This window comes from Protobothrops mucrosquamatus, unplaced genomic scaffold (assembly GCF_001527695.2).
Source record: "Protobothrops mucrosquamatus isolate PMUCROS unplaced genomic scaffold, P.Mucros_1.0 scaffold739, whole genome shotgun sequence".
Taxonomy (NCBI): Eukaryota; Metazoa; Chordata; class Lepidosauria; order Squamata; family Viperidae; genus Protobothrops; species Protobothrops mucrosquamatus.
In genome coordinates, this window is record NW_015387012.1 from 145,554 (window position 1) to 164,175 (window position 18,622).

The window sequence follows — 18,622 nt, forward strand, 5'->3', positions numbered from 1 at the left end:
AATTTCCGCCGCTAAACCCGACAGTTGTTAAGTGAGTTTTGTCCCAGTTTTATGACCTTCCTTGCCACAGTTGTTAAGTGAATCGCTGCAGTTGCTGAGTTAGTAATGCAGTTTAAGTAAATCCCCACCCTCCAATCACCCAACCAGCATCTGGCTGTAGTTAGTCCAAAGCGCAGCAGCTGTCCCAGCTTGACCCCCTGCCTCCTGTTCGTCTGCGCGATCTTCAGCCTTCTGGGAAGCCCCGCCCCAACAGTGCGACGCTCCCGCTCGTCAGCTGTCCAGTGGCCGCTCGTTAAATTGTTCAGGCATCTCCTCCGCGTGGGCGCGGCTCCCAACGTCGTCCAGCATTCCGCTCGGCATCCGCTGCATGCCAACTGCCCATCAGCTGTCCAGAGGTTCAAACGCCCCCGCCGGAGCATCGCCGCTCGAGCTGCTTCGCCAAGACGGTGAGCTGCGTGGAACCGGTGCTGGCCGTCCTCTCCCCCAATGTGCTGTCCTTCACCTTCCCCCCTCCTGTATGTCGAGCCCGGGAGGGCTTGACATCTGGCTTCCCCCTTAACTTTGCTTGTCAGAAGGTAGCAAAAAGTGATCACATGACCCCAAGACTCTGCAACCATTATAAAAATGAGCCAGTTGCCAAGTGCCTGAATTTTGATCACAAGACAATGAGAATGGTACAATGGTCATAAATGTGAGTTGCTTTTTTCAGTGCTGTTGTAACTTCCAACGGTCACTAAACATGAGCTGTGATGGTGCAGTGGTTAAAATGCAACATTGCAGGCTAACCTACTGCTCACTCCAGGAGCTCAATCCTGACCGCCTCAAGGTTGACTCAGCATCCGTCCTTCCGAGGTCAGGAAAATGAGGGCCCAGATTGTTGGGGGCAATAGGCTAACTCTGTAAACCACTTAGAGAGGGCTGTAAAAGCACTACAAAGCGTTATATAAGTCAAAACAAAGGGCTAAACAAAGGGCTGTACATTGAGAACTACCTGTATTTGGGGGGGGGAGTTTTAAGGAGATCTAAAGAATGAACACTATAGTTACTTGAAGGTATGAGCAGCACTAAGCTGGAGAAAATAGTTAGGTCCCTTCCAACTCAGTTATGCTGTTAATTCTATTAATTCAAAGACAGCTGGGTCTCAATTAATCAATCAGAATAGAGCTGGAAAGGACCTTGGAGGTCTTCTAGTCCAACCCCATGCTCAAGCAGCTGTCCCTATACCATTTCAGGCAAGTGTTTGTCCTATCTCTTCTTGAAAGCCTCCAGTGATGAAGCATCCATAACTTCTGGTAGCAAGCTGTTCCGCTGGTTAATTGTCCTCACTGTTAGGAAGTCTCTCCTTAATTAGTTTCCAAATTAGTTTCTTATCTTGCCTTCCGGTGCTTTGGAAAATAGGTTGACCTTCTTCTTCATGGCATCCCCACAAATACTGGAAGACTGCTGTCATGTCACTCCTTGTCCTTCTTCTCACTAGACTAGTTATACCCTGTTCCTGCAGCCCTTCTTCATGTCTTCATATGACCGTATGACTTCATACCTTCTTCATATGACTCACCTTCTCAGGGGAGAGCTGGGCTTCGGGTTTCAAGAGAAAGACACTCTGGTCAACAGCATGGAAAGCACAGAGGGAGCCAGAGGAAGCAGCAATATGGAGTTGGGTTTTCTGCCCAGGCAGGCCTTCTTGATCAGAGAACCAGAGTCTGGCCTGTAAACATAAACCAGGTTTTTGAAAAAGGCATTTCTTCTGCAATAAGAAATGACACTCCCCCACCGCTGCCACCCCCAAGCCATCCTTCTTGGAGGCTGCAGAAAAACAGGCTGTGCAGGCAGATTCAAAGCTTCTTGGCCCGCCCCCTGTGTCCCCACAGGGCTGCCAGATTCTGGAGTAAAAATAAAGAATAAAATTTAAAAAAAAATAAAAATATAGACAGCCCTGTGGGGACACGGCAACAGGAAAAGAGGCGCCCAGTGAGAAAACTGGGAGGGAAATTTATTTATTTCCTTCCCTCAGAGCTGCATGAGGAAAAATTCTTCAAGTTGTTTTTCTCAGACAGAGCCAAAATAGGGAAAAAGGAGAAGAGGTTAAAGCCCAGCCAGGATCCAACCAGCAGAAAGGGGGAAGAAAGGGTCAGGGCTTTGACACAAACAGAAATAGAAAATAAAAGAAATAAAAAGAAGAAGACGGAGCTCTGAGAAAAACATACAGCCCTAGAAAGTGACAAAAGATAAATGTGGGCAATAAAAGGAGGGAGATAAAGAAGATAAAGAAAAGGAAGATGGACAGCTATAGTGACATTGGACTTTAAATAGTGTAGATAAAGAGCTTAGGGAAAATAATTTTTTAAAGAATATAGTGTAGATAAAGGTATGATAGGTGGTTATCTGGTCCCCTGTTTGGTTTTCAATTTTGAGTTTCAACTTTCCCTAAAATTATTAGTTTAACTAAATAGTCTGTTAACATATTCCTAGTAAATGGCTAGTAAACTTGAGGTCTTCTAAACCAATCACCTGTTCCAAGGTCCCTTGTTATTCTGTAATGTTGTAAATCTGTGCTGCCTTTTCTGTGGGTTCAGTGCAGGTCAGAAGGGGAACTCATCTGACATTAACCACATGATCAATATGCTATTTCTAAAACCAGGTTAAAAGCTGACATTTTGTTTCTCCACCTACCTTGTTGGAGAAGCACTTTTCTACAGTGAAGTCTCTGGAGTGAGCAACAAGTTCTCCGTTGGGCAAAATGGTGTAGAGGAGCAAGCGGGTCACGGGAGCCGTGTCGACATCCACCGAGAGACTCAAAAGGAAGTCTCCTTTGGGTTCTAAAGCATGAAAAACCCAGGTGGAGAAAAGAGAGAGAGAGAGAGATTGAAAAGAGGAATGTTAGAAGGTATGAGTTCCAGTTGGAATACATCAAACTCCAATAGGGCAACCACAACAAGCTGAGAAAGGTCTAGGCTGCATGAACAGAGGGATAGAATCAAGATCACGTGAAGTGTTAATCCCGCCTTGGTAAGGCCACACTTGGAATACTGCATCCAGTTTTGGTCAACACAAGGTAAAAAAGATGTTGAGACTCTAGAAAGAGTGCAGAGAAGAGCAACAAAGATGATTAGGGGACTGGAGGCTAAAACATATAAAGAGCGGCTGCTGGAATTGTGTATGTCTGGTTTAATGAAAAGAACTAGGGGTGGCATGAAAGCAATGTTCCAATATCTCAGGGAGTGCCACAAAGAAGAGCTGTTCTGCAAAGCACCTGGAGGCAGGACAAGAAGCAATGGAAACTAATCAATGAGAGAAGCAACCTAGAACTAAGGAGAAATTTAGTGACAGTTAGAACAATTAATCAGTAGAACAACCTGCCTTCAGAAGTTGTTGGTGCTCTATTACAGGAGGTTTTTAAGAAGAGACTAGACAACCATTTGTGTGAAATGGTATAGGGTTTCCTGCCTGAGCAGGTTGGACTAGAAGATTTCCAAGGTTGCTTCTAACTCTGTTATTCTAGTCTATTCTTCTATTCTAAATGTGGGACAGAAGTGGATCATTGAAAAATCAGGAGCTGAATCTCCTACACAGTTGCATGGGCTTGTCTTACCCATGAATCAGCAGGTGACTCTCCCACTGCCACTGGTGGTAACATCTCCCACTGCACAGGAGGGCAACAAACATAAAAGAGCTCCTGTGGCACATGCCCTTTGCCACCCTAGAAACCAAAGATGCTGTCTTGGATCCATGAGTCAGTGCTTATTAGTGCCTCTCCAAGGTTTTTGCCGCCTGGAGAGGAATTACTAAAGGTTGAACTTGGAGCCTTTTGTGTGCCGGGCAGTTGGGAACTCCACCCTCTTCCCTCTCTTTCATCCTTCTGCCTTACATGTATTTGTTAGCCTCAAAAGCAAAACGACACCTGAGCCTCTCTGTGGATCTCCAAGAAGGGCCAGTCCTAAAAGAAATGGTAGTAGGCAACTGGGCAGCCTACTAATTGCAAAAGATGTCACTGTTGCACACTGTGATGCCCAACAAAAACTCAGGATGAAGGAAGTGGCTACAGAGATTTGGGAGAAATGGCCTGTTTCTTCTCCCCCATGTTCCCACTGCTTGAGACTATCCTTTCCTTTGCTCACGGGCAAGGCTGGCTGTATGTACCCATGTTTCCTATGAAATAGAATATAGCAACCAGTTGCAACTGGGAAAAAGAGAGACTTTGCAGATGAGTAAGGGGCACCCAGTATTCAGCAAGGGAGAACTGGAGTCCCCATAGATCAGTGGTTCTCAACCTGTGGGTCGGGACCCCATTTGGGGTCGATCGACCATTTCATGGGGGTCGCCAAGCAAGGCTGTCCACCATTTTTTTTGTCCATTTTTTCCCCTTTTCCAGCGGGTGCCTTACCTCCCTTGGGCTGGGCCAGCTGGTGGTCGGCCTGCTCCGTCTCTGCCGCTTGCCAGCTACGCCTCGGCCGGCGCAGGGGGCGGAACCACGCATGCGTGGCGCTCCCAGGCAGGGAAAGTCCTCGACTTACGACCGGTTGGGTAGTCCTCGACTTACAACCGGTTTAGTCCTCGACTTATGACCGGTTTAGTCCTCGACTTACGACTGGTTTAGTCCTCGACTTATGACCGGTTGGGGTCGCGGCATTAAAAAGGTTGAGAACCACTGCCATAGACACATCTCAAGCCCAGCACTTGAAATGGGAGGAGTGGACATTCTCAGGAAGCTCTTTGCCAAGCATGGAGGGGAATGCAAGCTGGGGGTGGGGAAGCATTTACCTTTTCCCTCCATCGGCTGTGTGTGTGTCCCTGCTCGTATGATGTCTCCCTTTGCCATCACCTGGAAACAAAAGAGCAATTCTTGCAATGCAGGTCAAAAAGCGGCAAGGTGGCAGCCACCAACCTATCTTTTTTTACCGCTTTCTGTGGACACCCTTGATCAAGATACTTTCAATACCCCCTGAAATCGGGCACCAGGTTTTTCAGTCATTTAGCAGCAAGAAACTCATCAACAGTAGTGTGAGACAAACAGTCCTTGAACTTAATTTTTTTTAAAAGCAATTGTCCCTCTGAAATTCACTGTAAAATCACAAGCTGAAGATCTGGAGCATAATGCCGTAATGATATTCTACTCACTGGGGCCCATAGCTTCCTAAAATTGGTATAAGAGCAATCTCCAGCTTCCAAAAGGTTTCCAGTTGTGGTTTATGCCACTGATGAAATCAAAAATCTGTTACTATTCTACCTAAGACTGAATCTTCATCAATCTATGTTCACATTCTATACCCCTAAAGTATATCCTGTCTCCAGAAAAAAAGAATATCTTTCTTTTCCAACTCACCAAATAATGAAAGATAATTTCCTTCTTCACCGCATTTGGATCCAAGATGAAATGCACTCGAATCTGCTCTGTGTCACCACAGCTCAATGTTTTTGGCAGAGGCTCAATGTGGAGGTAACTTTGACTTGGTGAATAAAATCGGTACACTAAGTGCGAGGCACGTCGGTGATAAATGGAGACTGAATTGTCACACCATTGATTTTCTTTGTAAACTCCCTGTTTATAGAAAGGAAAAGAAACCACCCTGCTTAAAGAGCAAAAAATAATAATATTTTCACCAAATATAGTTACCGAATGAAGGAAAAAGCTAGACCAGTAGTTTTTTCTCTCCAATTCTCTGCCACAAAGAGGATAGGGTCAATTTATTTTCCAAAGCAGCAGAAGGCAGGACAAGAAACAATGGATGGAAACTAATCAAGGAGAGAAGCAACCTGGAATTAAGGAGAAACTTCCCATCAGTGAGGACAATTAACCAGTGGAACAGCTTATCCCCAGAAATTGTAGAGGCTTCATTACAGGAGGTTTTTAAGAAGAGACTGAGCAGTCACTTGTCTGAAATAGTATAAGGTCTCCTGCTTGAGCAGGGGGTTCGACTAGAAGACCTCCAAGGTCCCTTCCAGCCCTGTTCTGATTCAAAAAGAAAATAAAGTTCTAGTGTTTTTCCTGGCATCTCTGCAGTCCATTTTGTCCAATCTTTTTTCTTATCCTCAAATTTGTTTTGTGGTGTTAAAGTATAAGTTGTCTTTTCCAAATCCAGTATCTCTTGTAAAAAACATTTCACTTAGGTCAAATCATACTTCTTTGTTTTGTTAGGTTCCATCTTTAAGTCTCTGTCCTCAAATTTGTATTCAGTTGTCTATTTTATCTGTTCCTTCTCTGTTATTGTTTCCTGGGATTTTTTTTGTTGTAAAGTTAAATTGGAGATGAGTTGGTTTATATTTTCAAAGTTATTTTGGATTTCTTCGTGGTTTGAATAATTGAATCATTGTTATTTGAATTAGTTGCAACATATCATATATCTCCTCTTGAAAAGTATTTATTTTTCTAGATAGGTTCTTTCTATAAATCTCTGACTTTCCATGATGACCAAGAATCCAAATTTTCTTTTCTCTGCAAATAGCTTTGGGGTCAGAGTTAAATAGATACTTGTAATCCAGAAAGTTCAAAAACGTTTTTTCTTTTCTTTTGTAAGTCTCACTTTGTCTACAGCCCAGATTGTTTTCTTTTTTGTCACAGCTGTTTTCTATTGTTAGAGCTTTGAAGGTCACAAGTAGAGATTAGTTTTTTCCAGATTTTGCCAAGACCTGCATGAAAGCCATAGCTGTCGTAGTCTTCATCCACTACTAGATGTCAGCACTGGTTTATTTTTCAAATTTTCAAGATGAACAAATTGCCTTTAAAATGAGAATCTTAACAATTCAGTAACTTCAAAATTATCCAAATTTAGGTTTTATAGTCATTTCATTTCATTTCAATACATTTTGGTCCTCCATAAAAGGTTTTATTCACCACTTTCGTTAGTAAAAGGGTGGGGCAAAAATCCCCCTCCTTCACTTTCGGAGGTTTTTTGCTTCTTGGGATTTTTTTTTCCTTCAGGAAAGTTGATAAGTAGGATAGAGAAAATCGATGTTCTTACCCAAATTCAAATGTGCTGTTTACAATCAGCTTAAAATAGTGCTTTTGACTTCGGTTGCTTGCAGCTTGGGCTAGATTCTGAAGTTAGACTAGCCTTTCTCAGTTTCTGGAAGGCTTATCCTGGACCAATTGGGTCAACCGCCATCTCTCTGAGGTCCCCAGGACTTCCTTCTTTGCCGCCTCTTTGAGGCGGCTTCTGGCCCATTTAGGGTCCCCTAACAGGAAGAAACTCAACTGAAGGGCACAGAGTTCCGAACCCCTCGACTGCTGCACTGCTGCGCAGGACCCAGAAGGGATTGTTTTTCACTCCAAAACACTCACCTGAAAATTGATGGAGTCCTCTGTGAAATTAGATGTATCTATGGAAAACTGTATTCGTCCTTCCTCATTGGTTGTGTACTTGGCTGTATATTTCACTGAAGGTCCTGTAATCTGAATGGTCTTGTTAGCCATCAGCACATCCATACCATCCACCAGTTTCATCTACGTGGGAAAAAAAATCAACCCACATCCAATTATTTTAGATTCGTACTCTCATTAGGGGCATCCCTGCCATCAGAGCCTTGCCGGTTTTTTATGTGTGTTGCACATGTGACACACATTAAAAAGGGCAAAGATTTTGATGCCCAGCCACTATCCTGACTTTTTTTGACTCACCCATGAATATTCATTGCTCAAGGGTCTTAAGGGTCCCTCTCCCAAGTTGAGCAGAACCAGGATTTATGAGGAGAGGGTTGCTAACATGTTTTCATAGGTGGAATATTTGTGATAAGCAAATTAACACCACCACCCCAAATCTTCCCCCAAATTTTAAAGGCTGAAATTATTGTCCTATACTCCCTTGGAGAAAGTCACTAAAGGAATTGTGGCAGGCTATATATGTGATCTTTGGTCTATCCTTTTATTTCATCCCTGCCATATTGACTGCAGAATTTAGAGGCTCTTTTTTAAATTCTGGGCGGGGGGGAGGACAGATAGCACTGAGGTGATTGGGAAATGCCATCTATTAGACTAGCACTGATGAGGTTACCTAGTTTGAGTAATGAAACGTCTGCAAGAAAACAAGCAAACTGAGAGGCCACCAAGGATTCCTCAGATGCCATCTCCTTAGAGCAACTGGTTGAAAAAAAATCAGTGTTCACCTCTTCCCCACCAGTAATCTCTTTCCCGCTGCCTTACCTGCAGGAAAAGGGGGATCCCAGGCTTATAATAAGGCTCTGCATTTTCAAAGCTCAGTTTGCTGGCTGTTGAAGTGATGCTTATGGTGCTCATCTCTGTCATTTCCACCCCTGTCAAAGAGAGGAAGCATTGAAGGAGACGGGAAAGGTTGAGGACATTGCCCTGCATTTGAAGTCTACAGACGCTGAATTAGCAACAGGCGTATACAGTGAGCTCAGGAGATGGGTGGAATGGGGATCCAGAAGCCAGCCTTATCTATTATGCCCCCCACCTCTTTTGAAACTGCTCTCCAGATGTTGGAATGGACCCCTGCTGCATTCAAAACCTGCTAATGCGAATGAAAGTAAATATGCATGTTCCAGGATAATATTGCAGGATCCAATCTGGGTTGGTCACTAAGACGAAAGGTATACTCTTCCAAGCTTTCTGGCTGATGCTGGAGCCTATCATCAGGGTGAATGTCTACGGAGATCCTCAAGTCATCGAGGTCATGGTGATACCAAAGGTGCTTTTTCAGGAGGCAACTGGACTTTCTTGTTTTTTCTCTGAAGACGTTTCGCTTCTCACCCAAGAAGCTTCTTCAGAGCTTCTTGGATGAGAAGCGAAACGTCTTCAAAGAAAAACAAGAAAGTCCAGTTGCCTCCTGAAAAAGCACCTTTGGGACTATCATCAGGGTACTTCTCTCTCTGTGTCTATGGAATATGTCCGTTGGGCTGCTCAGCAGTTGTGTTTATACAGTTCCCAGTTGTATGTAGCTTTTAGTTATTAATTAGGGCATTAATGACTGGCTCTTAAGTCGGTAATTTTGTTTCATGCCGCAGGGCGGCTCCTGGTAAATCAACACTCCGGAGTTCTCTGATGATGAACTCTGGCATGAGCCTGAAAGCTTGGAAGAATAAATCTTTGGTCTTGGTGACCGACCCAGATGGGATCTTGCAATAGTGCTAATGTTTTCCTCTAAGATGTGCTATGTGTGTGTGTGGATGGGTGGGTGGGTATGGGTGGGTGCTTGCATAGCAATTTCTACTAGAGAGTGGTTGCTCTTGTGTTATCGAAATTGATAATGTTCAGTTGAAATTATATTGTTATCTTTGTATTGTATGCTTCTAAGCTGTCTAAAGCCTAGGACTGGGTCAGATTACAAGAATAGAATAGAGAATAGAGAATAGAGAATAGAGAATAGAGAATAGAGAATAGAGAATAGAGAATAGAGAATAGAGAATAGAGAATAGAGAATAGAGAATAGAGAATAGAGAATAGAGAATAGAGAATAGAGAATAGAGAATAGAGAATAGAGAATAGAGAATAGAGAATAGAGAATAGAGAATAGAGAATAGAGAATAGAGAATAGAATAGAGAAAAGAGAATAGAATAGAGAATAGAGAATAGAATAGAGAATAGTTGGAAGGGACCTTGGAGGTCTTTTAGTCCAACCCCCTGCTCAGGCAGGAAACCCTACATCATTTCAAACAAATGGTTGTCCAATCTCTTCTTAAAAACTTCCAATGTTGGAGCATTCACAACTTTTGGAGGCAGGTTGTTCCATTGATTAATTGTTCTAACTGACAGGAAATTTCTCCTTAGTTCCAAGTTGCTTCTCTCCTTGATTATTTTCCACCCATTGCTTCTTGTCTTGCCTTCAGGCGCTTTGGAGAATAGCTTGACTCCTTCTTCTTTGTGGCAGCCCCTGAGATATTGGAACATGGCTATCATGTCACCCCGCCTCCTTTTTTAAATTAATTTAATTAATTAGATCACATCTGGTCCGAGAGGGATACAGTGATCTCCCACTCTTGTCATAGAGCAAAAAATGCTGATCTATTGACACCACACACACACACACACACACACAAATAGACACACCTTTGTTCAGATGTCTTAGAGCTAGAACTTCCACCAGAGCAGCAGTTCTCAAATATTTTGGTCTTGGGAACCCTTTACATCACGGGTGTCAAACTCGCCATGTTACGTGACGTGTCGTGACATATCACAACTTTTTTTGCATTGCCAGAGCTGGGTATGATGCAACCAGCCCGCGGGCCGGCAGTTTGACACCCCTGCTTTACATTCTTAAAAAATGATAGAGGTTATATCTATAAATATATACTGTATTGAAAAACTGAGAAATGTTAAAGCATTTAATTATTTGACTTTCCAGACCCCCTGAAAGGGTCTTGATCACACTTTCAGAATCACTGCATTGCAGCATCTCTTGACATGGCCATTCCAACCCCTAGGAATAGCGATAGCCCACAAACCCACAGCCACAGTCTTCCAGGAATTATCCAGAACCAAAGACAAAACAGAGAAGGATGAAAGAAGCAATGTAACCTACGAAATCAACAACGATTGCAACCACTTCTATGTGGGACAAACATCACGTCAGATTAAAAACCAGGAACCACGAACACTGGCTGGCAGTCCAACGCCACAATCCCAAATCCTTAATCGTTACCCACACCAACACCGAACAACACCAGCCACGCTACCACCTGCCAGGCTCGTGAGTTCATTGAAACCTGGCACTCCACAAGCAATTCCATCAACAGACACATTGATCTACAATCAGCTTAGGAACCTGTCATGCCCCCGTCTGAGCCTGAATCTGCAGAGGAAAATGAACTGGAACGGGACCCTATGGAGGACCGAGGGAGAGGTGTCTGTGGCTTCAGAGGAATGTGGGGAAGAGCAGGCGGAAGCAGGCCAGGGCCCTTCAGGATTGGAACAGGGGGAACAGGAGAGGCAGAGTTCAGGCAATGAGCAAGGGCCACCCCCACCTGATCCTAGAGCACAGAGAGTGGAGAGAAGGAAGGAACAACGCAGGCAGGCTTAATAACTCGGGAGGAGTGCGTCCCGCCCTTCTCCACAAGGAACACCTGGAGATTGAGATTTAAGGAGATGCTGTGGGGAGGGGCATTTGTCAGGAACAAATGCTGATTCCTTGGAGTGTTGTGTATTGTTGCTGATCTCTTTTCTGTGACTTCTGTTTGGAAACCTGGAAACCTTGACTATCGGACTGTATTTTGGATTCTCTCTTTTGGAAACTACTCAGGTAAGCTAGGATTCAAACAGACTCATTAAGTTTATGTTTTCTTCCTTGTTATCTCTATGGCCTTGAATACTTTCTTATGCTAATCATACTGTATTTGAACCTACTTTCAGCCAGAGTCGGCTGAAGGGGTCTGTGTGTTATTTTGTTGGAGGCTTGCCAGCAAATGTGGGAGCATTTGGGGAAAATTGGGAGCAATAAAAGAACGGTTTGAATTGCCAGCTGACTGCATTGCCTCTGTGCTGTGCCCTGGGTCATCACAGAACCCCTCAGAATCCAAATCAACCTCACAGCCAACCAGAGACTGCACCGACCCTCAACCATGCAAGTCCCCTCTCCCCCCCTCCAGTTCACTTCCCAATGAGCCTGACCTGATGTAACCTCCCCATCACAAGACCCATCACCAGCCTCTCACTGATGACTCACACCTGACCCATCACAAGACCCTCACTTGACAGACCCACACCCGAAGCCCTTATCAATAGAAGAACACTGACATCCCCTAAACTCCACTGAAGATGTTACCTAGCAATGAAATGTTTGGAAACCAACCCACAAGCTCAGAGAACGAACCTTCACCCTCATGACCATTCGTAATCTTCCCGAAGCCCTCCAATGAAGGAAAATTCATTGTTTCAGATGGCAGCCCGTTCCATTGGCTCATCCCTCACCCAGTCAGGGGGTTCCTCCTGACATCTAGCCCAACCCCCTCCTCCTCTGCTTCCTGAAAGATACCTGTGCCTTCTTCAATGATCTTGCCTTCCGCCTTAATATGCATTTCCAAACCATTTTGCTTCAGATGAAACATCTTGGTTTCTACCACCTGAGAGAAACACCCTTGTCCATTCGCCTGTAAACAAAAAAATTACTAACCCAAGAAGCCAATGATTTTAAGGACCATGTTTCTTTATTTGTTGCCTTCCCCAAATGGCTGTTTTCATTGGAACTGAAAACCCATAAGCCATAGCCAGCCTGAGCAATGCAGCTAGAAGGCATCAGATCAGCAAAGGGTGCTTTACAGATTACTGAAGAGGACATTTAACAGATTAAACCCAACTGGATTTCTTGGGAAACTACTTGCCTGCTTCATCTCAATCTTGCCAGGTTTTGTACAAGATTTGGAGAACCTTGAGGCCATCTAATCAACCCCCTGCTCAGTCACTTCTTAAAAACCTCCAGTGATTGAGCACCCATGATTTCTGAAGGCCAGGTGTTCCACTGGTTAATTGCCCTCACTGTTAGGAAGTTTCTCCTTAATTCCAGGTTGTTTCTTTCTTTGATCAGTTTCCAAACATTTTTTCTTGTCCTGCCCTCTGGTGCGTTAGAGAATAATTTGACCCCCTTTTTTTGTGGCAGCCCCTCAAATACTGGAACACTGCTATCATGTCTCCCCTATTTCTTCTTTTCTTTAAACTAGCCAAACCCAAGTCCTGCAGCCGTTCTTCATATGTTTTAGTCTCCAGGCCTTTGATCATCTTAGTTGCTCATCTCAACATCTGTTTTGTAGTATGGTGACAGTATTCCAGGTGTGGTCTCACTAGGGTTTTATAAAGCGGTACTAATACTTTGTGTGATCTTGATTCTATGCTGCTGTTTATACAACCCAGGATTGTATTAGCTTTTTTGGCTCCTGCTGCACACTGCTGGCTCATAGTCAAGTGATCATCCACTAGGACTCCAAGGCCCTCTCACAGTTACTGTTTTTGAGCCAGGTCTTGCCTAATCTGTACTTATATCTTTGATTTTTCCTGCCTAAATGTAAAACTTTGCTTTTCTCCATATTGAAACTCATTTTGTTGGATAGGGCCCATTGTTCAAGTTTGTCATGAACTGCAGCTCATGAAAATTACACAGTCTTCTAATAAAATGTATTAGTTTGAAAAGGCATCCCAGATTCCTCATTTTCATAAATTAGCTACGCACCCATACCCGCCTACTGGCATTCATATAACTTTGGTTTGAAATCTAAAAAGGCATCAGGGAAAGGCTGTTAATGCAAGCACAAAATAGAGGCATGGCAACATGCAAGGGCAGGGAGAGTTTCAAAACATGGCAGATGAGCATCAGCCCACCTGTTATGAAATTCATAAGAAAAATCAAGCAACTCCCGGAGACACTGCCGGAAAATTCTCACTGATTTAAAAAAAAGGGCTGGTATAACCATGTTTTGTGTCATCTAACTCTCTTTCCCTGGCATTGAAGCTGATTAATGAGATTGTGTGAATCTCGCTTGGGGTCTGACGGTAGCCTTAGCTCCTCTAGAGCACGGGTCGGCAACCTGCAGCTCCGGAGCCGCATGTGGCTCTTTCAGCCTTCTCCTGCGGCTCCCAGCCTCCTCCATTTGCAGAGAGACAGAGAGAGACAGAGAGAGGCACTTGCGCTTCCCTTCTCTCTCTCTCTCTCTCTCTCTCTCTCTCTCTCTCTCTCTCTCTGTGTGTGTGTGTGTGTGTGTGTGTGTGTGTGTGTGTGTGTGTGAAAAATAAAGTGGCCTCATGCTGTTCTCGGACAAGTGGACAAGCTTATTGGGCAGGGCTCCTGCCTTTGCTGCGTCTCAACAGGAAGCAGGAAGCAGGAAGCAGAAGCTCTCTCTCTCTCTCTCTCTCTCTCACACACACACACACACACACACATACATACTCTCTCACACACACACACATACACACACTGAGTGGGGGAAGAGGACTGGCAGACCAAGGGCAGGAGAGAGGCAGCCCAATAAGAATGTGTGTCAGCTTGTCGGAGAACAGCGTGAAGCCAGCTTACCAGGTGAGCAGAAGATCGGAGAGAGGGAGAGAGAGGGGGGAGAGAGGGAGAGAGACAAAAGAGGGAGAGAGAGAGAGGGAAGTAAGGAGAGAGAGAGAGAGAGAGAGAGAGAGAGAGAGAGAGAACTCATGCAATGCAGCCTCTATTTCTTTTTAATTAAACTCTTCAATCAAGCTCCACCCACCTTGCGTGTGCACGCGCAAATGTTTTGCGGCCCCCAGTGTTTTCTTTTTTCTGGAAAATGGGTCCAAGTGGCTCTTTGAGTGTTTAAGATTGACGACCCCTGCTCTAGAGCAAAGACGGTCAACATCTTTGGTAGCTGGGCTAACATTCCCATCTTCCCATTGTCCATGCTGGCTCAAACTAGCAGGAATCAGAACTGAAGAACGTTGGATGAACTACACATTCCTCATCCCATCTAGAACATTTTCCTTGGTCTGGAACCTACCTCTCCACTGTACTCTTCACACAGATTCAGCTCTGTCTCTGGACATGAATAATGTTGCATATAACGACGGCAGACAGTCATTTTCACTAGGCCAGGGACAGGTTTCCCATAGGTGTACCTGAATCCAGAACCAAACTGATTAAAGAGTTAAAAACAACAACAACAACAACAATCTACCACGGTAAGTTTTTGTGTGCTTTTATGATACAGAAGGGAGAAGGCCTGGCTCTTTTGTGAAAACAAGATAGTCTGTATCTGTTCATTCTTTTGATCACTGCAACTCATTTTATCAGCATGAGAAATCGTCTTGCCAGGGATATTGTGAAGCCATTCCCCAAACACGGGACCCCATTCTTTCATCAGCATGATTGATTATGGACACTGATGGCAATGCTCCCCTTCTCTGACCACTGTAATGCCTTGGGCTGGACGACCACAAGGCTCATGACACAGTGATGGCATTTATCTTGTGAATGGTGCCTCAAGGAAGGATTGAGGCTGACAATGCATCTTATCCACATATCGTGCCTAAATTAATCTTTGGAAAGGGTCCTGGAACACCGCAGATCATTGATGTGAAAGAGGAGAGTTTGGAAGAGGAGGGAATGGGGGAGTCCCCGGAGTTGTAGATATCTTCGTCCACCCCCACATTTTCCTACGTGGCATAGAACAGAGGAGGAATTACCTAGTCTCCTCCTCTCCCTCTCATCTCTATTCTGCGACTACAGTGTATGTCGAAGATTTAAAACTAGAACAAGTAAAAACTACTCCCTTTGGGACTATTTATACAAATTATGAGCAGCATTGCTTTGAGCGGCCTTGGAAAGTTGTGTGCCTTTCATTATACAGCCGGAGATATGCAGATAATTTTAGTTCTTACCTGCTGTTCACATTTCTCCATGTTTTTACTTGGCTTTTATCCCTATTTTGCCTATTTAACCATTTCTGATGTTTTCTGATTTTTTTAAATCAATGCACGCCAAGATATATATTTTTGCTAGAATAGAATTGCTATATAGAATTGCAAGGGCTTACTCTAAACTGGATATAGGGAGTGACTAGGAATGTGCTGGGGGCAAGAAAGGAAATTACCCGTATAATTTTCCAACACATGATTTCTAAAAACATTATCATGTCTTTCAGGCCACCAACTTGACCTTTTCATACCCTCCCCACATTCCCACCCCAAAGGAAGGTGCCTAGGATGAGACAGAGATCCAGGGAGAAGTCCTCCATTCTCCCTTTTTCCCCCAAAATAAGGAATAGAAAGATCTTACTTCCCACAAACGGTTATTTCAAATTTTCCGGTCCAGACTGAGATTTGCTTTGGTCCCGTCACCAAAACTTTAAATTTGGGTAATACTAAAAAGAGGAGAGAAATGTCAACTCTAAAGGAGAACTTTATATGCTCTTCAAACCAGGTTATTGTTTGCCCTGTTTTGCTATCCTATCATATTAACATGGAGCTGAATCCTAGCTGAAAATTCTGAGCATCTCTAAAAGCCAATCCAGTATTAGAATTAAGGATACATCCTGCATGCCAAGTTATTGAGTCTTTTCTGCCCTGGCTGGTCCCAAGGGCTAACTTTGGGTTCTCTCCCTAGACCAGGGGTAGGCAACCTTGGCTCTTTTATGACTTGTGGACTTCAACTCCCAGAATTCCTGGCTCAGGAATTCTGGGAGTTGAAGTTCATGAGTCATAAAAGAGCCAAGGTTGCCTACCCCTGCCCTAGACAAAATGGAGATACAGATGCTAAGGCAATGTTTCTCAGTTTCAGCAACTTTAAGATATGTGGACTTCAACTCCCACAATTCCCCACTCCACACATCTTAGAATGCTGGCTAGGGAATTCTGAGAGTTGAACCCTTCTATATACTACAAAAACTCTTCGATTTCTTTGTCTGTTCATAATTGGGCAACATTTTTTGAATCAACATACTTCATATGGACTAACTTAAAGAATGCGCCCAAAATCCAGTACTTATGGGATTGAAATTTGGCGAAATAGGGACAGATTCAACACCATCACAGCCAGTTGCAGTCACAGGTTTGTTATTTCCACTACTTCCTGCCTGCTTCCCACAAAGAAAGTTAATGGGGATGCTGGCAGGAAGTTGGAAGTCACTCCCAATCCCACTGCTTTTTTGCCCTCCCATGACCATTCTGATACTCAGTTGAGATAAGGAAATATCTCTGAAACAATGGCCCAGTGAGTTACATGTTGTCTAGTGTATCTTCAAGTACTAGCTGGGGAATTCTGGGAGCTGGAGTTCACACATCTTAAAATGGGTGATATTGAGAAACATTGTGCTAAGGCGGTGATGGCGAACCTTTTAGAGACTGAGTGCCCCAAAACTGCCCCGCCACCCTGCCCACCCTGCCCCGCACCCCACCCGCCCACAGGGCCACCCACCACCTCCACAGCCCACCACAGCAGATTGCCCAGGCGGCCCTGCAGTGCCATGGCAGCGATGCCCTCTGCCCATGCCCTGCAGCATCTGTGCACAACGGGGCGCGAGGGCAGAGTCTTGTCCCTGCTGCCCAGCTGCACTGCTCCACGCTGCACTGCTGCACTGCTGCACTGCTCCCAGCTGCACTGCTCCCAGCTGCACTGCTCCACTGCTGCACTGCTCCACGCGGGCCACGCTAGGGGGTGACTCTCCTCTGGGGGGGCTGCTGGTGAGGAAGAGGCCATGGGGGGAGGCGGGGCTGGAGTGACGGTGCACATGCCCACAGAGAGGGCTCTGAGTGCCACCTCTGGCACGCGTGCCACAGGTACGCCACCACTGTGCTAAGGCATTACTTGGAAATCCAGGAACCTTGTTTAACACAAGAAGAATCTGAAGTAGAAGTCCCCCTTGGACTCACAAGTTCATTCCAAGAATGCTGTGGAAGATCCATAGATATCACTTCTATTTCATTTATGAAAGTATTCTTAGAGAGATTAACAGGAGTACAGTCATCACCCAATTCTACTCAAGGCTCACAAGTAGGCTTGAACCTTCTTACCATATTCTTCCACATGAAATGTGTGCCCGGCAATCTTCCTGGAAGATTTTTCTATCACCAATTTGTAGGTGCCTAAGGCGGGCTCAGAAGACAGAGGGAAAGACAGCTGGGTGAGGCCCATGTTTAGCTTAACATCATTCCACTGGAACAGACGATTCTTCCTGGGGTCCTGTCAGTCACAAATTCAGAACATGAGAGCTTTTGATACTGATAGCTAGCACACTAAATGCCCCATCCCATCTTCCGGTCAACGTTCCCCCAACTTTTCAGATTCTTGGAAATATAATTCCCAGATTCTTAAACCAATTCACATGGAGATTGCTCTTTTATTCTTTGGCTGCACAAATACATTTTCAAATTTTGTTCAGCTGCTTTCATTATTATTATTATTATTATTATTATTATTATTATTATTATTATTATTATTATTATTATTATTATTATTATTATTATTATATAACATAAAACACAAAGATACAAAAGAAAATAATAAGGAACAATGGTAGGGGAAGGGGAAAAAGAAGTGTGGAAAGGGGGAGGGAAGGAAAAGAAAGGCGTTGACTTCAAACTCCGTCTGTTGCAGTAAAATAAGGCATTAATATCGAATCTCAACTTTTTACATTTCTATAGTAGTATGAACTAGCCATTTCTATATCAACAAATCAATCTAATCAGCAAAACCCAAAATCATAGTATCATTTTTTCCCACCTCAAGCACAAAGTCCAGAAGTGGTTTCCAAGTAGAAACAAAAGTACTTATTTTATTATTATTATTATTATTATTATTATTATTATTATTATTATTATTATTATTATTATTATTATTATTATTATTATTATTATTATTATTATTATTATTATTATTATTATTATTATTAATTGAATTTATATACCGCCCTATCTCCCTTACGGGACTCAGGGCGGTGAACAGGCGACAATAAAAATCACGATAAATATACACAAGTTTCTGTTCTAAAATCAAATTAAATAACAGGCCTGCTCTAAAAGTACCCCATACAAAACCCCCACTAAAACATAATCAAACAACGCCAGGCCGGCCGCACGGAATAGATGGGCCTTCAGGGCTCGGCGAAAAAGGTGCAGGTCCGCAACTGTACGTAGGTCGGGGGGTAGGTCATTCCAGAGGGCAGGAGCTGCCACAGAGAAGGCTATCCCCCTGGGGGTCACCAGCCGGCATTGTCTGGCCGACGGCAT

The 18,622-nt window shown here is 44.0% G+C and overlaps 1 protein-coding gene across 1 annotated transcript in view; it reads right to left on the reverse strand.

Moving 5' to 3' along the window:
• The window catches only part of LOC107289646 (alpha-2-macroglobulin-like), an 89,538-nt gene that overhangs the window by 56,029 nt on the left and 14,887 nt on the right, over window positions 1–18,622 (reverse strand). The window contains exons 6-15 of the mRNA XM_029284586.1: window positions 17,408–17,576; window positions 15,675–15,759; window positions 14,398–14,515; window positions 11,922–12,036; window positions 8,138–8,247; window positions 7,280–7,441; window positions 5,324–5,539; window positions 4,762–4,822; window positions 2,674–2,819; window positions 1,559–1,708 (exon numbers count right to left, since the gene is read on the reverse strand). Coding sequence (XP_029140419.1) covers window positions 1,559–1,708; window positions 2,674–2,819; window positions 4,762–4,822; window positions 5,324–5,539; window positions 7,280–7,441; window positions 8,138–8,247; window positions 11,922–12,036; window positions 14,398–14,515; window positions 15,675–15,759; window positions 17,408–17,576 — 1,332 coding nt within the window. The remainder of the gene's footprint in view (window positions 1–1,558; window positions 1,709–2,673; window positions 2,820–4,761; window positions 4,823–5,323; window positions 5,540–7,279; window positions 7,442–8,137; window positions 8,248–11,921; window positions 12,037–14,397; window positions 14,516–15,674; window positions 15,760–17,407; window positions 17,577–18,622) is intronic.